Source organism: Agaricus bisporus, assembly GCF_000300575.1.
Source record: "Agaricus bisporus var. bisporus H97 unplaced genomic scaffold AGABI2scaffold_5, whole genome shotgun sequence".
Lineage (NCBI taxonomy): Eukaryota > Fungi > Basidiomycota > Agaricomycetes > Agaricales > Agaricaceae > Agaricus > Agaricus bisporus.
Genome location: NW_006267368.1, coordinates 1,261,798 through 1,274,701, shown reverse-complemented (window position 1 = coordinate 1,274,701; position 12,904 = coordinate 1,261,798). Strand labels below are relative to the sequence as shown.

The 12,904-nt window shown below is 47.2% G+C and overlaps 5 protein-coding genes across 5 annotated transcripts; 1 reads left to right on the top strand and 4 right to left on the bottom strand.

Annotated features, from left to right (window-relative positions):
* The first annotated feature begins 449 nt into the window (after positions 1 to 449).
* AGABI2DRAFT_192637 (hypothetical protein) lies at positions 450 to 2,082 on the top strand. The gene is made up of 7 exons (XM_006461038.1): positions 450 to 569; positions 625 to 674; positions 724 to 845; positions 902 to 1,100; positions 1,156 to 1,235; positions 1,282 to 1,536; positions 1,588 to 2,082. The coding sequence occupies exons 1-7, from the start codon at positions 478 to 480 to the stop codon at positions 1,930 to 1,932; spliced, it is 1,143 nt and encodes a 380-aa protein (XP_006461101.1). The 5' UTR covers positions 450 to 477; the 3' UTR covers positions 1,933 to 2,082.
* A 45-nt stretch (positions 2,083 to 2,127) lies between these two features.
* On the bottom strand, positions 2,128 to 5,427 carry AGABI2DRAFT_204597 (hypothetical protein; the record flags this gene model as incomplete). The annotated part of the gene is made up of 17 exons (XM_006461037.1): positions 2,128 to 2,276; positions 2,332 to 2,369; positions 2,436 to 2,669; positions 2,749 to 2,826; positions 2,909 to 3,044; positions 3,185 to 3,390; positions 3,449 to 3,497; positions 3,560 to 3,689; positions 3,756 to 3,922; positions 3,980 to 4,052; positions 4,108 to 4,321; positions 4,400 to 4,614; positions 4,676 to 4,765; positions 4,822 to 4,846; positions 4,906 to 4,960; positions 5,014 to 5,142; positions 5,212 to 5,427. Coding segments are annotated over 17 exons (2,202 nt in total), but the record flags the coding sequence as incomplete, so codon positions are not given.
* Positions 5,428 to 6,205: 778 nt separating this feature from the next.
* Positions 6,206 to 8,283, bottom strand: AGABI2DRAFT_192636 (hypothetical protein). Its single transcript, XM_006461036.1, has 7 exons — positions 8,087 to 8,283; positions 7,981 to 8,033; positions 7,809 to 7,912; positions 7,571 to 7,757; positions 7,408 to 7,517; positions 6,847 to 7,088; positions 6,206 to 6,783 (listed from the first exon to the last, which is right to left on the bottom strand). Exons 1-7 carry the CDS (start codon positions 8,263 to 8,265, stop codon positions 6,594 to 6,596), a joined length of 1,065 nt encoding a protein of 354 aa, XP_006461099.1. The 5' UTR covers positions 8,266 to 8,283; the 3' UTR covers positions 6,206 to 6,593.
* A 400-nt stretch (positions 8,284 to 8,683) lies between these two features.
* Positions 8,684 to 10,980, bottom strand: AGABI2DRAFT_185390 (hypothetical protein; the record flags this gene model as incomplete). Its single annotated transcript, XM_006461035.1, has 5 exons — positions 8,684 to 9,998; positions 10,046 to 10,558; positions 10,625 to 10,743; positions 10,801 to 10,908; positions 10,960 to 10,980. The coding sequence occupies 5 exons, from the start codon at positions 10,978 to 10,980 to the stop codon at positions 8,987 to 8,989; spliced, it is 1,773 nt and encodes a 590-aa protein (XP_006461098.1). The 3' UTR covers positions 8,684 to 8,986.
* Positions 10,981 to 11,145: 165 nt separating this feature from the next.
* AGABI2DRAFT_136144 (hypothetical protein) lies at positions 11,146 to 12,642 on the bottom strand. The gene is made up of 6 exons (XM_006461034.1): positions 12,005 to 12,642; positions 11,840 to 11,951; positions 11,719 to 11,790; positions 11,585 to 11,668; positions 11,520 to 11,533; positions 11,146 to 11,466 (listed from the first exon to the last, which is right to left on the bottom strand). Exons 1-6 carry the CDS (start codon positions 12,513 to 12,515, stop codon positions 11,282 to 11,284), a joined length of 978 nt encoding a protein of 325 aa, XP_006461097.1. The 5' UTR covers positions 12,516 to 12,642; the 3' UTR covers positions 11,146 to 11,281.
* Between the last annotated feature and the right edge of the window lie 262 nt (positions 12,643 to 12,904).

Below are 12,904 nucleotides of genomic sequence, written 5' to 3'. Positions count from 1 at the left end.
TATGAATCTCTCCATTTCTCCTCCATCCCTGAAGAAAGACCAGTTCCAACTTCCGGGTCTATGTCTGTCGCTTTTGACCAAGAAGTGAAATTTCATGCATTTAACCCCTGGAAGTACTGACTACACTAATCTCGTCATACTTGGCGCATGTCTATCATTCGCCAGTTATTAAAGCGCCCGCAACCAATGCTAAGAACTACACGATGCTAGGGTTGGAGCCTCCGCTCCTCTGGAGAAACGTAAGAGCACTTCACATAAGTAGCTCCCTATTAGCCTGATAAATGTAAAATTTGCTGGAAACAAAACGAGACATCATTTTGTTGACCGGAGGAATACAATAGCTCGGTGATTGCCAGTACTCTTTCAAGGGTCGCGGGCGACAAGCATGTTCCTCGGATGTTTGTTCGTGTTAGGAACAAAAGTTGTAAACATCAGGTCTTCAAGTTTAGGGCGGTCATCATCATCATACGTCAGAAAATGCAAGCACCGGAAGACCTCGAACCCATTGTCAGGATACGCGAACTCGCTAAAGATAAAGTCAATTTTGTTCTCGAGAATGTAGATCTCGCGTGAGTTTGGCTTTGTATCGACCGCCCTTTTTTCTGTATTCGAGCAGTAATTCAGTTTCGCCAACTCATTTCGTCGAGTGATGATGGCAGACCTTCCAACCGTTGGTATGTCTACCCGAAATTCACTGTTCCCATAACCTCAAATTTTCTCCAGCCATTGACATGGTTGAAATCGAAATCAATACGACCGTATTACCAGATGAATTCATTGCTCATCGTCTGGGGCAAATCCCGTTACTAAGTTCAAATTGCGACGAAGCTATCCGATATACAAGAGTACGTCATGTTCCCGCCTCGCATGAGACTACGGCACCGAATTAACGGGGCAACAGGATTGTACATGCCTTGCAGGCTGTCCTTTTTGCTCCATTATGCTCAACCTTCATGTTTCATGTAATGACGATAACACTATGAACGTCACAAGTAACCATCTCGATATCATGCCTTTCCCGGAAGACCAAGAGCAGCAGACCGATCCAGGAGAAGAATTGTCAAAGCGAGGAGAATACTTTGGCCATCCTGTGGGGAAAAGTGAGCATACGACCCTTATTCGTCTTTCACTGACCAACTCATAATGGCCCTGAAGACGACCCAAATGCGTCACCCATCCTGATCTGTAAGATCCGTAAAGGCCAAGAGTTGAAAGCCAAGTGTACCGCTAAAAAGGTCAGCACTATCTATCTTACCTAGTATTGCTTCTTATCCACTGTAGGGTATAGCCAAAGAACATGCCAAATGGTCGCCATGCTCTGCTGTGGCTTTCGAGTATGATCCCCACAATAAACTCCGGCATACCTCATATTGGTTCGAGACCGACATAAAGGCTGAATGGCCCCTGGGCGAGAATGCGAAGGAGGAGGAACCACCACGAGACGATGAGCCCTTCGATTACAATGCGAAGCCAACGAAGTTCTATTTTGAAGTTGAAACTGATGGCAGCCTAAGCCCGCAAGAGGTCGTAATGAAGGTCGGTTTGATCAAGAATACTAGAAAGCGTCGCTAACGATGCATCTTACAGGGTCTCGCTGAACTGCAAACAAAATTAGCTAACCTCATTTACGGCCTGAAAACGCAGCCAGAGCTTGAGATGATACCTAGTGATCAACCACCAAATGGTGCCGCAGCCGAAACGGGAGGTTGGAGTATGTCAGCTGCTAATCCTCCGGGCCCAGCATCATCTGGACTCCCAACAGGCGCTTGGACTGGAGGTGCGAGCAGCCAGTGGGGAAATACAAGTCCGGGACAAAGAAGTGCTACCAACGCCACAGGCTGGGGTGCGAGTCCAAATGCTGCATCGTGGTCTAGTGGCGCAACTGCAGGCTGGTCAAGTCCAGGTCAGCAATCGAACGGTTGGAATGTGTGATTGCTGCATTATTCATTCCGTGGGCTACGAGGAGATGATTTTCTTTTACCCCATTAAGTGTTAGTTGGGCCACTTCGCGTGTTTCTAAAAACAAAAGTATCTGAAATGTACGCTAGAGCTATGAATAAATTAGATAAACAAGTGAGAACGCAATCTCTGATAACTAATTCGCATTCAATAGTGCATCTTCATATTCGGCGGGGTGTCAGTTCAATTGACTCCTGCGGGCGATCATATGGAACAGATGTCGAAGGTATTGATGCTCGGACCGTGGTTTGGGTTACGATTGGTCTTTGATGCAGGCCTTCCTCCGGAAGCCCTCTCCCTGAGCTCGGCATGCGCATCTGTAATAGCTTTGATGAAAAACGGGCGGTATTAAGTCAATATGTATTGACATACCTCGCTCTCTTCCCCAAACACCTTATCTAAGGGATCAGCTTTAGAAGCGAGTCAGCCACATGAGCAACATCTGCGTGTGTAAAGCATTATGCTGTAAAACTTACTCATTATTTCGTCCTTGCCACGAAGGTGCCAGCTGCCGGTAGGCACGGGAGCGTCAAGATGACTAGCCTTCTTCTGTGCTGCTTCTTCTCTGTCCTTAGCTTGAATAAACTCCCATGGAACCTGAGTATAGCGGGTCGTGCTTGCAGGTGCATCTGGATCGCCTTTGGGACCGTGTATATTGAGTTCACCTAGCATAGATTTTAAAGCACATATCCATTTGTTACGACGTCTAACTGGGGGAAGAAAATGAAAGTGATCAACCCCACGTAAAATGGAAGAAAGGGGTAAACGACAACAAAAAAAATATCATACCTTTCAGAGCTCCTTGCTGCCAGTTACTCTTATACTTAATATCGGCTGTCAATGTCAGTTTCTCTTGCTCGGGAAAGTCTAGATAGAAGTCAGCAGCTGTGACTTACGGAGGAGTAGGAGGAGGAAATTTTGACTTTTTTGCGATTGAGAAAAGATTCACCTTTGACTGTGACATCGAAGGACGGCTGGAAGTCGCGCCGCTCATTTTTGACAAACTCGAGCATCTTGTCTCGAAGCTTCTCTAGGTCTTCAAAAGTAGTAGAATACGCAACGTCGAATAAAAAGGTTTCCGACATCTAGTATTTTTTGCGGATGAAGCTACTGGTTTATCGGAATGATTTAGCAGACTCACTTGAGGACTTCGACGAAGGTTTTGAATGAACTAAGAAATGCATGGTAAGGCAAATATAGATCCCAAAGAAAATTTGAAACCTACCAACGTGTTCAGTATAGTATTGGGAGCTTGGACGAGTGCTGATCCGCAGTCGAGAAAAACCGAACTGAGTAGACGGATTTCTTTCACAGTATAGATCTCTTTGTTGATGACTACACGATCTCCAACATCAAACGGATGCTTGATAAAGAGAAAGATGATGCTAGTCAAGACCTCCTGCAAACTACTGCCGATCAACCAGCTCAGACCTAGACGGACACAGTACTCAAAAATTGATTAACAGCTTCAAGGATTTGAAGAGCATACCAAGAATCAGAGTTCCAGCACCAGTCACAAGGGTCAAGAGTTGTGCTTCCTACACACACAACTTCCAGTCAGCTATGCACATCCTCTTACGTCCGTTGACTTCGCACGTACCAAAGCCACGGCAAAGATCAAAGCAGCTACAACTACATAAACCGACATCAGAATGTTATCAAGACGGCCGACGGCGCTGTCAAGATCCCGCATTGAGTTTTCGATGGACAATTGTTCTCTATGGAATTCCCTTGAAAAAGTAGATAGAGATCAATTAGAACGTAAGATCTGGATGAGTCGGACCACGAATGCTCACAAACAGGCCATTTCAACTTCTTCACGTGAAGCATCACCATTTCCATCTCTATCAAAGAGAGAAAAGACAGAGGGGGCCTCCTCGGAAGGGAAATAAGGAGCGATATCCTTCTCGAAAACATAGCCTGCCCCAGGCTTGGCGAACGAATAGAATATCCTGCGAGCAAGCTACAATTTTCTAATGTTTGGATTTGCATGGTTTAAACAATAAAAAAAATAACCCACTAAGCGGGATTTATTGGCCGACTCCAAAGCCGTTGTTACCATCGCTTGAGGCGAATTGGGCTGCAATACTGAACTATTTCGAGAAATTATAATTTGAAATAATGCTCACGCAAAATATTTTTTCTTACCTTCCAGCAATCTCAGATGCCACGTTCCCGAACGCTGTCGTAGTAGCCGTTGCAGCTAAGCGGACACCATTACGCAATCGTTTAAAGATACGCTTCGGGTTGGTGGCTAATGATCTGGTCTCTTGTCCTGAACCAAGTGTACCAGGAACATCATGCGAATAACGATAAAGAGCAACAAGCGATTTGACAGCGAATTTTTGGTCAGCAATACGTTCTAAAGATATGACAGAAGAGTAAGTTTCGTTTCCTCAAAGAGCCCTGACATCTGATGGAAAACGACTTTTTGACTAACCAGCATAAGATCTTTCATGGAATTTAGCAGCGATCCATTGTATAGCAATTTTTTCGAACAAAAGGATAGCAGCGCAGAGGAAAGCAGCAAACAAAAGTTTTCCAATGAGGTCCACGGCATTTCTACTCTTTTCCCCGTTGGTATGTTGATTATTGTCAATGATTGGATTCCAGGTGATCCAGATACTGAGCGCCCAGATAAAGAAAGCCATGTACCTGACGTAAATCACATTTGCTTAGAATACAAACAGAAAAGTGATGGAGACGTTTGACGTACCGGTAAAGCGCTTGTAACCAATCAATGTATCTCCTGGATGCCACGGCTACGATTCCTATCGTTGATCGTGCGATGACCGGCATGATTCGCCTATTATTGTAAGTCGGCCTTGAGTGTTGTCTAAATTTTTCAAAGGAAAGACCCACGAGATAGCCAAGGCAGCCCACCAGCCTGGGTGAAAAAGACAAGTCAACAAGAAGCTCCGTTACCATAGACCTGTTCTTACATACCTGCCCAGCAGATTGTCAACCAAATGCTCCACCACAACAATTTGACGCCCCATATCTTATTATGAAATTAAGGATAGCTTCAGAGTCTTCCAGGACATTTGGACTCACGTTGGCATTGGGATATACGGTGAGGGATAGGATCCCCGGAATCCATAAGATACCAAGCATAGGAACGATAAACAAAATCCAACGCGTGATAATAGAAACATTGAGAAGGTATTGATAAAGCTTCACGAACTATATTCATAAATTATGTTTTTTTCAACCTTTCTTCCATTTATCATTACAAGATAGTAGAAAACTCACTTTATTATTCGGCATATCCCCATCCGCAAAAACCAAATGAGCTTCACTCGCATTTCGACTATCAAATCCCTGATAATCCTGCTCGAATTTCTTGACATTAGAAAGTAAATCCCAACTCGACTTGCGTGATGAATTGTTCGTGGTAGGAAGTCCTGGAATACCAGCTTGGTCAGTGTCCTGGTGGTGGTGATGTAAATTTGCTGGCGGAACTGGCATAGGCATGGGTGATTCAGTGAATGGATTTGAAGTGCTGTTGTGTTCTGGAGGGTCTACGATATTGTTTTGACCTTGGAGAGGACTGAGATGAGTGCGAGACGTATTGGAAACAGAGTAATAGTGGTCACTCTGGTGATTCCAAAGGTCAAAAACTGGTTCGGATATGTCTAAGCCTTTACGTCGTTCAGCGTACCTCTATCGAATTCAAATCGTCTTGTGCGCGTCGGGTTGCTTTAGGGAAATGCATAAAACTCGAGAATCCAGCACTTGCAAATCGAAGGAGACCAGCTGAGAAAACCAAATTAAGTATGTGTGGATATATCAATGTGAAAAGAATTCTGACTTACTTTGGACTTGGAATCAATAGAAGGGATAACCAGTAATGGAATTTGAATACCCGCCGGCGGGAACTTTAGGCTTTCGAAGGCGTAAAGGAAAATAGTCGACAAGAGTCAAGTTGGTTAATGACAGAAAATTCTACCGCATTCATCATGTCAATAAAGCTCGGGTATCAGTACCCCGATACTTCATATGTTGTATTCGGATGTTTCATGTGATGTTCCCATGAAGTCCGGAAACTAGGTGGACACCATCATCGCGTCAAAAATTGCAAAACACGCGTCAATTTGCCTTGCAAAACGACCAACAAGAGTACGCTGGTAAAAAGGTCAAAATGACGTTGTTAATAGCCAAGACCAATACAGAACCGGGATTATTCTAGATACTCACCCAAGACTGGCAAAATTCAAGTTCGGATAACCAAGTTGGTTTATATGTCGTAATGCGTATAACAAGTTGATTGAAACAACAGGGTTACGTGGAAGTAGCGCGCATGACTAGATCAACTTGGAAAAGCAATCGACTTTGAGAATTAGTTGTAAAGTATGTACGTGGCTCCTAATTATCTATCAATAGGGTAGGTCCGGCCTCGTCTCTAGGAGTGATATCATGACTTGGCCTTATCTCGCGGTGCTACACGCCGATAGATATCGAGCAAGGTCGTCGGTAAGATGTTGACAGTCGAAGATCCAGCATATACAGCTGTTCCAAATCTCGGGTATAAGAATCGCTGGATATAGTAAGCTCCTTCCGCGGCTGGAGTTGAATGCGTGGATGGACAAGTACGGACAGGCATTACGGAAGACGTGCCTCATCGACGTACCACGCTAACTCTGTCGTACTCTGTCGAAGTCGACCTCTCCTACGCCCAAAACACCGGACGGAGAAGTAGGAAGTGATGGTGATGGAGCCGAAGCACTATGTCTCCGGGGTTTGAAAATAAGCACTACAATCAACCCAAAGATAATCAGGAGGAGTAAAAAGATGCATTTCCTTCTTCCCGTCCTTTGTTGATATCTAGGGGGGGAAAGACGTTATGAATACATTCGCGGGATAGAAGGTACTATGAACAGTGCCTACGTTTGAGCAACATCCAGTTCTTTCACTGCGTCTTCCACCCGAATGGCTGTCTGTTCGATATTGTACTCCACACTGTCTAGCAGGGTTCCTTGATCGATGACGAGAACGGACAAGTCTTTGAATAGCTCTGCGAGTTGCGATATTGATTTTGCGATCTCGGACAACTCTCTATCACGCATTTGCAAGTCAGCTGTTTCCGGATCATGCTGTACGAGAGATAGGGACTGATTTTGGGTGTGAGACTGCAGGACACGGCAAGAAAGGAGAGTGCCAAGCGAAAGATGGATACACAAGTATGACGAGGTTTGGCCATATACAGGGGGAAAAACGCGATGATCATGATTAAATCGCGGGGTAAGAAAGGGGTCTCGCCGAAAATGGGAAACATCGAAGATTGACGTAGCCGCAACATTGGAATCGGTGGACAGACGTCATGACAGTAAGTGAGTACCGAGTTTTTTTTTTGAGAGTGGCGAGAAGCGAGCACGGGTAACGTGAAGCGACGAAAAACGCGGAGAGTAAGATGAACGGGAGCTGATGACAAAATGAAAAGAGGCGTACGGCGGCAGCGACGTCATCATCGACGGCGGTCATTCCATCGGAACCTTTGAGGGAAAGTGTCCCGGAAGCAATCAGAAGGTCCTGGTTCTTAATGGCATGGCCTTGGAGTTCTAAGCGGACAAGATGAGAGGGGAAAGGAGACTTGAGAATTTGACAAACGGACTTTCCATGTAAACGCGTTGCTTCTTGCGAAAGGTGGAGCTGAGGTCCTGGACCTTGGCAGCCAGGCCACGCTGGACGTTTTTCGCGGTGAGTGTCTGGTTATGGGACAGTTGGGCATCTGGAGGGAAAGAATGGGATTGGGGGCTGGAGCCGACTTTCTGAATGAGAGCCTGGCATCGGCGGAAATCCTAGAGGAAGCGGATGAATGAAAAGAGACAAGAAGGATTGATGGAAATTACTCTAGTGATGTCAGTTGTGAGAGCCTCGATTTCACGCTCTTCCTGGGACCGGTCCGAGAAACCGGGAAGAACATGTTTAGCGTGTAATTTATCGAGAGCAGCGACTGGGCAGAGGGGAAGATGAGGTGAGCTCGGGAAAGGGAAAGGGAAACATGGAGAGAAGGAAGCGCACCCTTCGCCTGGGTCTCGGCAAGAATTTCGTGGACCTGGTCCGTGTAGTCTACCCTGCAGGCACATAAGCGATGTGGGGAGACGACGCGGGGAATGGGTGGACAGACCACTTGGGGGGGAGGTGCACGTCGAGGGCGAGATGGGTGGAGGCGGAGATGAGATGTTCGTGCTCGTTGCCGCTGTCGGCGTCGGTGTAGCGGGGAAAGGCGCCGAGGGCTCTGGAGTCGCGATAGGAGAGAAAGAGGCCGGTGCGGGAGCGGGTCGTGGGCGGTGACGAGGGCGCCATGGCGGTGGTGGGAGGGCGTGCCTGTTTGCGGCTATTTGGCTGGATCTGAGATAAAAGGCGATAAAAAGTGATAAAAGGCGGGGAAGTGTACGCGACAGTCCAGCCATGTGCACGCTCAAAACGTCCGTCTTTCTCTTTCCCACTTGAATTCCAACTAACCCCTCCCACAGCGAAGGCATCCAGCACGGCTGCGGCCACTACGTCTCCGTACGTCCCCCCCCCCACCCGTTCTTCACCCCCAACTCATTCTCCCACCAGCAACGCTCTACCCACAAAGACGACTGCGGAAGCAAATACTGTATCTGGTCCAACAGACATGCACAGAACTGCCCACACTGTCCCCAGTGCTCCCGCGTGCGTTTCCTCTTCCCAACCCCGTTCTTCTCGCCCTCTCATCCTCTCACTAGTTCCTCGGCCCCGACTCCGAAGAGGTCATTCTCGCCCGAGTACCCGACTACTGCAGATCCTGCACCTACTGGTGGAAGGAAAACAACGCCTACCGTCGCAAGGATTGACCGTCGCACGACACCGATATCCTGACACCCTCTATCATACTATCACTGTAACACCACCATTGTCGACTTGCTAATATTCTCCGACCCGGCAGGCCCTGCTCCTTTGCTGTATTAACCATCGACTTGTATTCCACATCTATCCATATATATATGTAGATAGCCACATCTAATTTATAATCTTAATAGCCACTCGCATATCACGGGAGCTACCACTTGACCGCCAGCCCAACAACGTCGCTTTCTACAGCCCGATATTCTGTCCTGAATAGCCCCTTCTTCTCACTGTCTCCATATGCTTCCCAAAGCTCTTCCACAATCCCATCAGCCACCTGGTCTGCACTTCTCTCTGCATCAACTCGTCCCGTGTCCCGCCAATAGGCCTCCTCCACCTTTTTAGTCCATCCTTTATCGCCCCATTTGGCACTTGCACTCGGTATAGCTCCTTCCCCATCCCAGTCCCTCTGGTATCCTTCCGCATCAAGTGAAGTCCCATCTGGAGGCTTCAGCTGACCACCACCATTGACACATCCACCTGGGCAAGCCATGACTTCCACATAATCATACTTTCTCTCACCATCACCTCCCGGAGCACCTCCCTCACCCCCTTGACCTTTTCTTGCCGCCCGCAATCTCCGTACACCTTTCCCTGCACCGCCCGGGGCACCCAACCGACCTGCAGCACCAGACCCGACTCTCACCCCCCGCTCTCTACCCACTTTCCTCACCACATTCTGCAGGTTTCTAAATCCATAACATTTGGCGCCCTTGAAAATCACCTTCCCAACTGCATCGCCACTTAAACTAGGTGCCGATTCACGAAGCACGTATTCTTCATAGTCCGAATTACGTACAGTCTTGACACTGAGCATCAGTGGCACCGGTGATGTCTCGGTGAGATGACGCAGAATAGAATGAAGGTATGATCCTGACGACGTTCCTGAATGTGTCACGAGTTCCGGAAGGTCGATTCCTGGATGACGTCTTGCGGAGGTAAGATCTTTAAGAGGTATCGACCTTGAGGTCGTCAGATCCGATGGAGATTGTGAACTTGTCTTGAGATCCCATCCGAATTCTTTCATCATGAGCTCCAATTCGCCAGTCGTAACCACGCAATCCACGTCCCTCGTTTGGAAGATATCATCAAAGAAATCTTGCCGCGATGCTTCAAGCTTCTTGTCATAACATGGCATCACCGAAACGTGATAAATCTCATTCGGCCTATAGGGAATTAACAAAAAAAGCCAACAAGTCGAGGAAGCACGTACTGTTTACCCAACCTTTTCCCTATCCACTTCTTCACCAGTGTCCCCATAACCTGTTGTGGACTCTTCGTCCGGGCGATAAACGGTAACATTTCAGGATGCGCTTTCTCCGCATAACATATCCATCCCGGGCACGCACTTGCGAGCATGGGCAACGTCTCAGAAGGTGATCTAGGCGAACCATCATCATCACCTTTAGCAAGGTGTTGCTCTCGTCGTTCGATAAATTCTTTGACATGTTCGTTTAATGAGATATGTCGAGCGAAATTCGTGTCGAAAACATAAGCGAATCCCAGAATCGAAGTGCAGAAAGTTCGTATGCGGCGAAAAATTTCTCGTGGTGTCAACAATTCCGATGGATTATGTTGAGAATATGCAGCCGCGAGCGATGCCAGACTTTGAGGGGCTATCGATATGATTGGTATTCGTTCGTCGGATGGGTTGGATAACACAGATAGGACTTCAACATGAGATTGAAGTGTTATGAGCACTGATTCTGCAGAAGTTATGCATCCACTAAAGATTGAGATATGTTCATCAGCCGAAGTAGAAAAAAAAAATGAAAAAGATCATTATGCGCACCTACATGCCAGACAATCATTCAAACTTATCTGCGCTTGCTCCAACTTCCGTCCCGTCACATCTCCCCCATCTTGCGCAACCTCGTAATACGTCCCACTTCCATCTATATGAATCTCAGTCTGATACAACTCGTCAGCAATCATGCAGAAACTGAATCGGGGGGGTAAGACACTCACAGCAGCAGCACCGGCATCTTTTTCCTGTTGAACTGGCTTGTTCGTTTGCTCGACGGGCTTGATACATGCTTGAGAAGGAGTGATAAAATCATTGAGGTCAGTGAGAGTCTAAAATTTCTCAGTTTCCGTTCTACATAGTTTTAGCGAGAAAAAGCGTACCAAGGCACCAGAGAATGCCATATTCAACGTCTGATTATCAGAGTTATGTGGAAGGATTTGAGTGAGAGCATAGAGTCAGAGGAGTGGAATTGCATTAGTAAGTGACATGTTATTTTCCGAGACTCCGATCAGTGATCAGTAACTGGACAAGTCTCGCGTGATGACTTCGGAATCAGCCAGTCAAGTTCGAAATAAAAAGCAAGTGTTGACGTCCGTGGGATAAATACAAATCTAAATTAGGGGTGTACAAGAGAGAATACAAGAAAGAGTCCCCAGTCCATGCAGGATGCTTAACCATGACAAGAAAGCATGCGCTTGCTTCTTAAAAAAGCAATGTAATACTCAGACAGAATAATAGGAGGGTCACTGTTGGAATACTTGAGGTTAAAGAGGCAGCACTCCTGACAGGATCTCCTGTGAGATTTGATGGCGCCGAGCTACCCCACAACGCGATGTTGCGATAATACGTGTGCGTTGTATCCGGAGTAGCCCAGGATTTGTCGGAACCTGGACGAGGGTGGTCAACAGAAGATAATAGACGCATAAAGAGCGATAATCACCTCCAAAGAAGGTCCTGGAGTACGATTCGTTCAGAGTGTCTGTGCAAAGGGGTGGAGCAACTTACGAAAAGAATAAACCATTGACATGAAGAGTGTCGACGGATCTGATTTGCAGCCCTTGTTTCGACACAGCAATTCTGTCATTGTAACTGGCCAACGTCAATGATACAAATCATCAACGGACGGCGAACAAGCTTACTAGACTTGGATCTCTCCATTTGCAATATTTGGAGGGTCATTCATTCGGACCAGCATCGTCACTCGGAGCCATCTATATTTTCAATCAGTGCAATGTCACATGCGACCACCTCGATACGAACTGTCCACTGATGAAACCAAAGACTCCTCGTTGCAAGCTGATTCCGAAATCGCTATTACATATGACGTCCTTGTCCTTGCATAGATCATTGGGCGAAGGAATGTACGCGTAGACTGAAACGCAAATCAGTCATACCGAAAACGGCGGTCACATCCTGTTCGAATACCTTCTCCTTCGGCGTCCTTTCGCCACATTAGCCTAGAACTAAAACATTCCTTGCCGTTCGGGGTACTATTACCACCGCTGCATCCGGTTCCTTCTAAACCCCCTCGTAGACCAGGCAGTTTCCCACCTTTGACCCATTCGAACGACGAGTCGAATGCCAGTTCATACGAGAGTAACATTGAGTTAAAGGAGGAGCCGTCACTGGTATTCCACAGATTATACCATTGCGCTCCCCCTGTATCATGAGAAAATGAACCTTTTGGATAGGTAATTTCGAGGACAGAAGAGTTTCCATTGCCAGGAGTGCCTCCCGAAGAGCCAATTGGGACACTATTTGGAAACGGGTCCTGAACAAAGGCTATGTCATTTGCTCCTTCTTGGATGCGACCCCCGCCGAGAGACCACTGAGAGACGACATGGCTAGCAGCATCATTCGAGGAAAGGGTAGATGCGGGGAAAGGAAAGACTGTGGAGGTGGCGAGGCCGTACTGGGAGGCGAGGGCAGATGCCATGGTTTGCGCTTGGACCGGGGTGAAAGAAGAGATGAAGAGGGGGAAGAAGAAGAAACAGAGTCGAGGAGCCATTCTAAACAAGCCTGGAGATCTGGGTCCAGCCCAGATGGATTGAAGATGGATGGTGTTGGACTCGGAGATTATTATTTTTTATTTCGACACTTAGCAACCGAGTTAAGTGGCACCGCCCTGCCCACGTAGACCACTGATCCATGCGTGACTGACCCCCCGCTTCATGTTCCTTCAATCCTCCAACCACAGATCTTCCGCTCCTCAAGATCATGAATCAGCCCGGCCCTTTCTCCGCGCCCGCTCCCGCTCACCAGACACCGTCGAAACTATCTTCTCCGCCGAGGACAACGACTTTGGTCCGAGCACCGACAAAGACG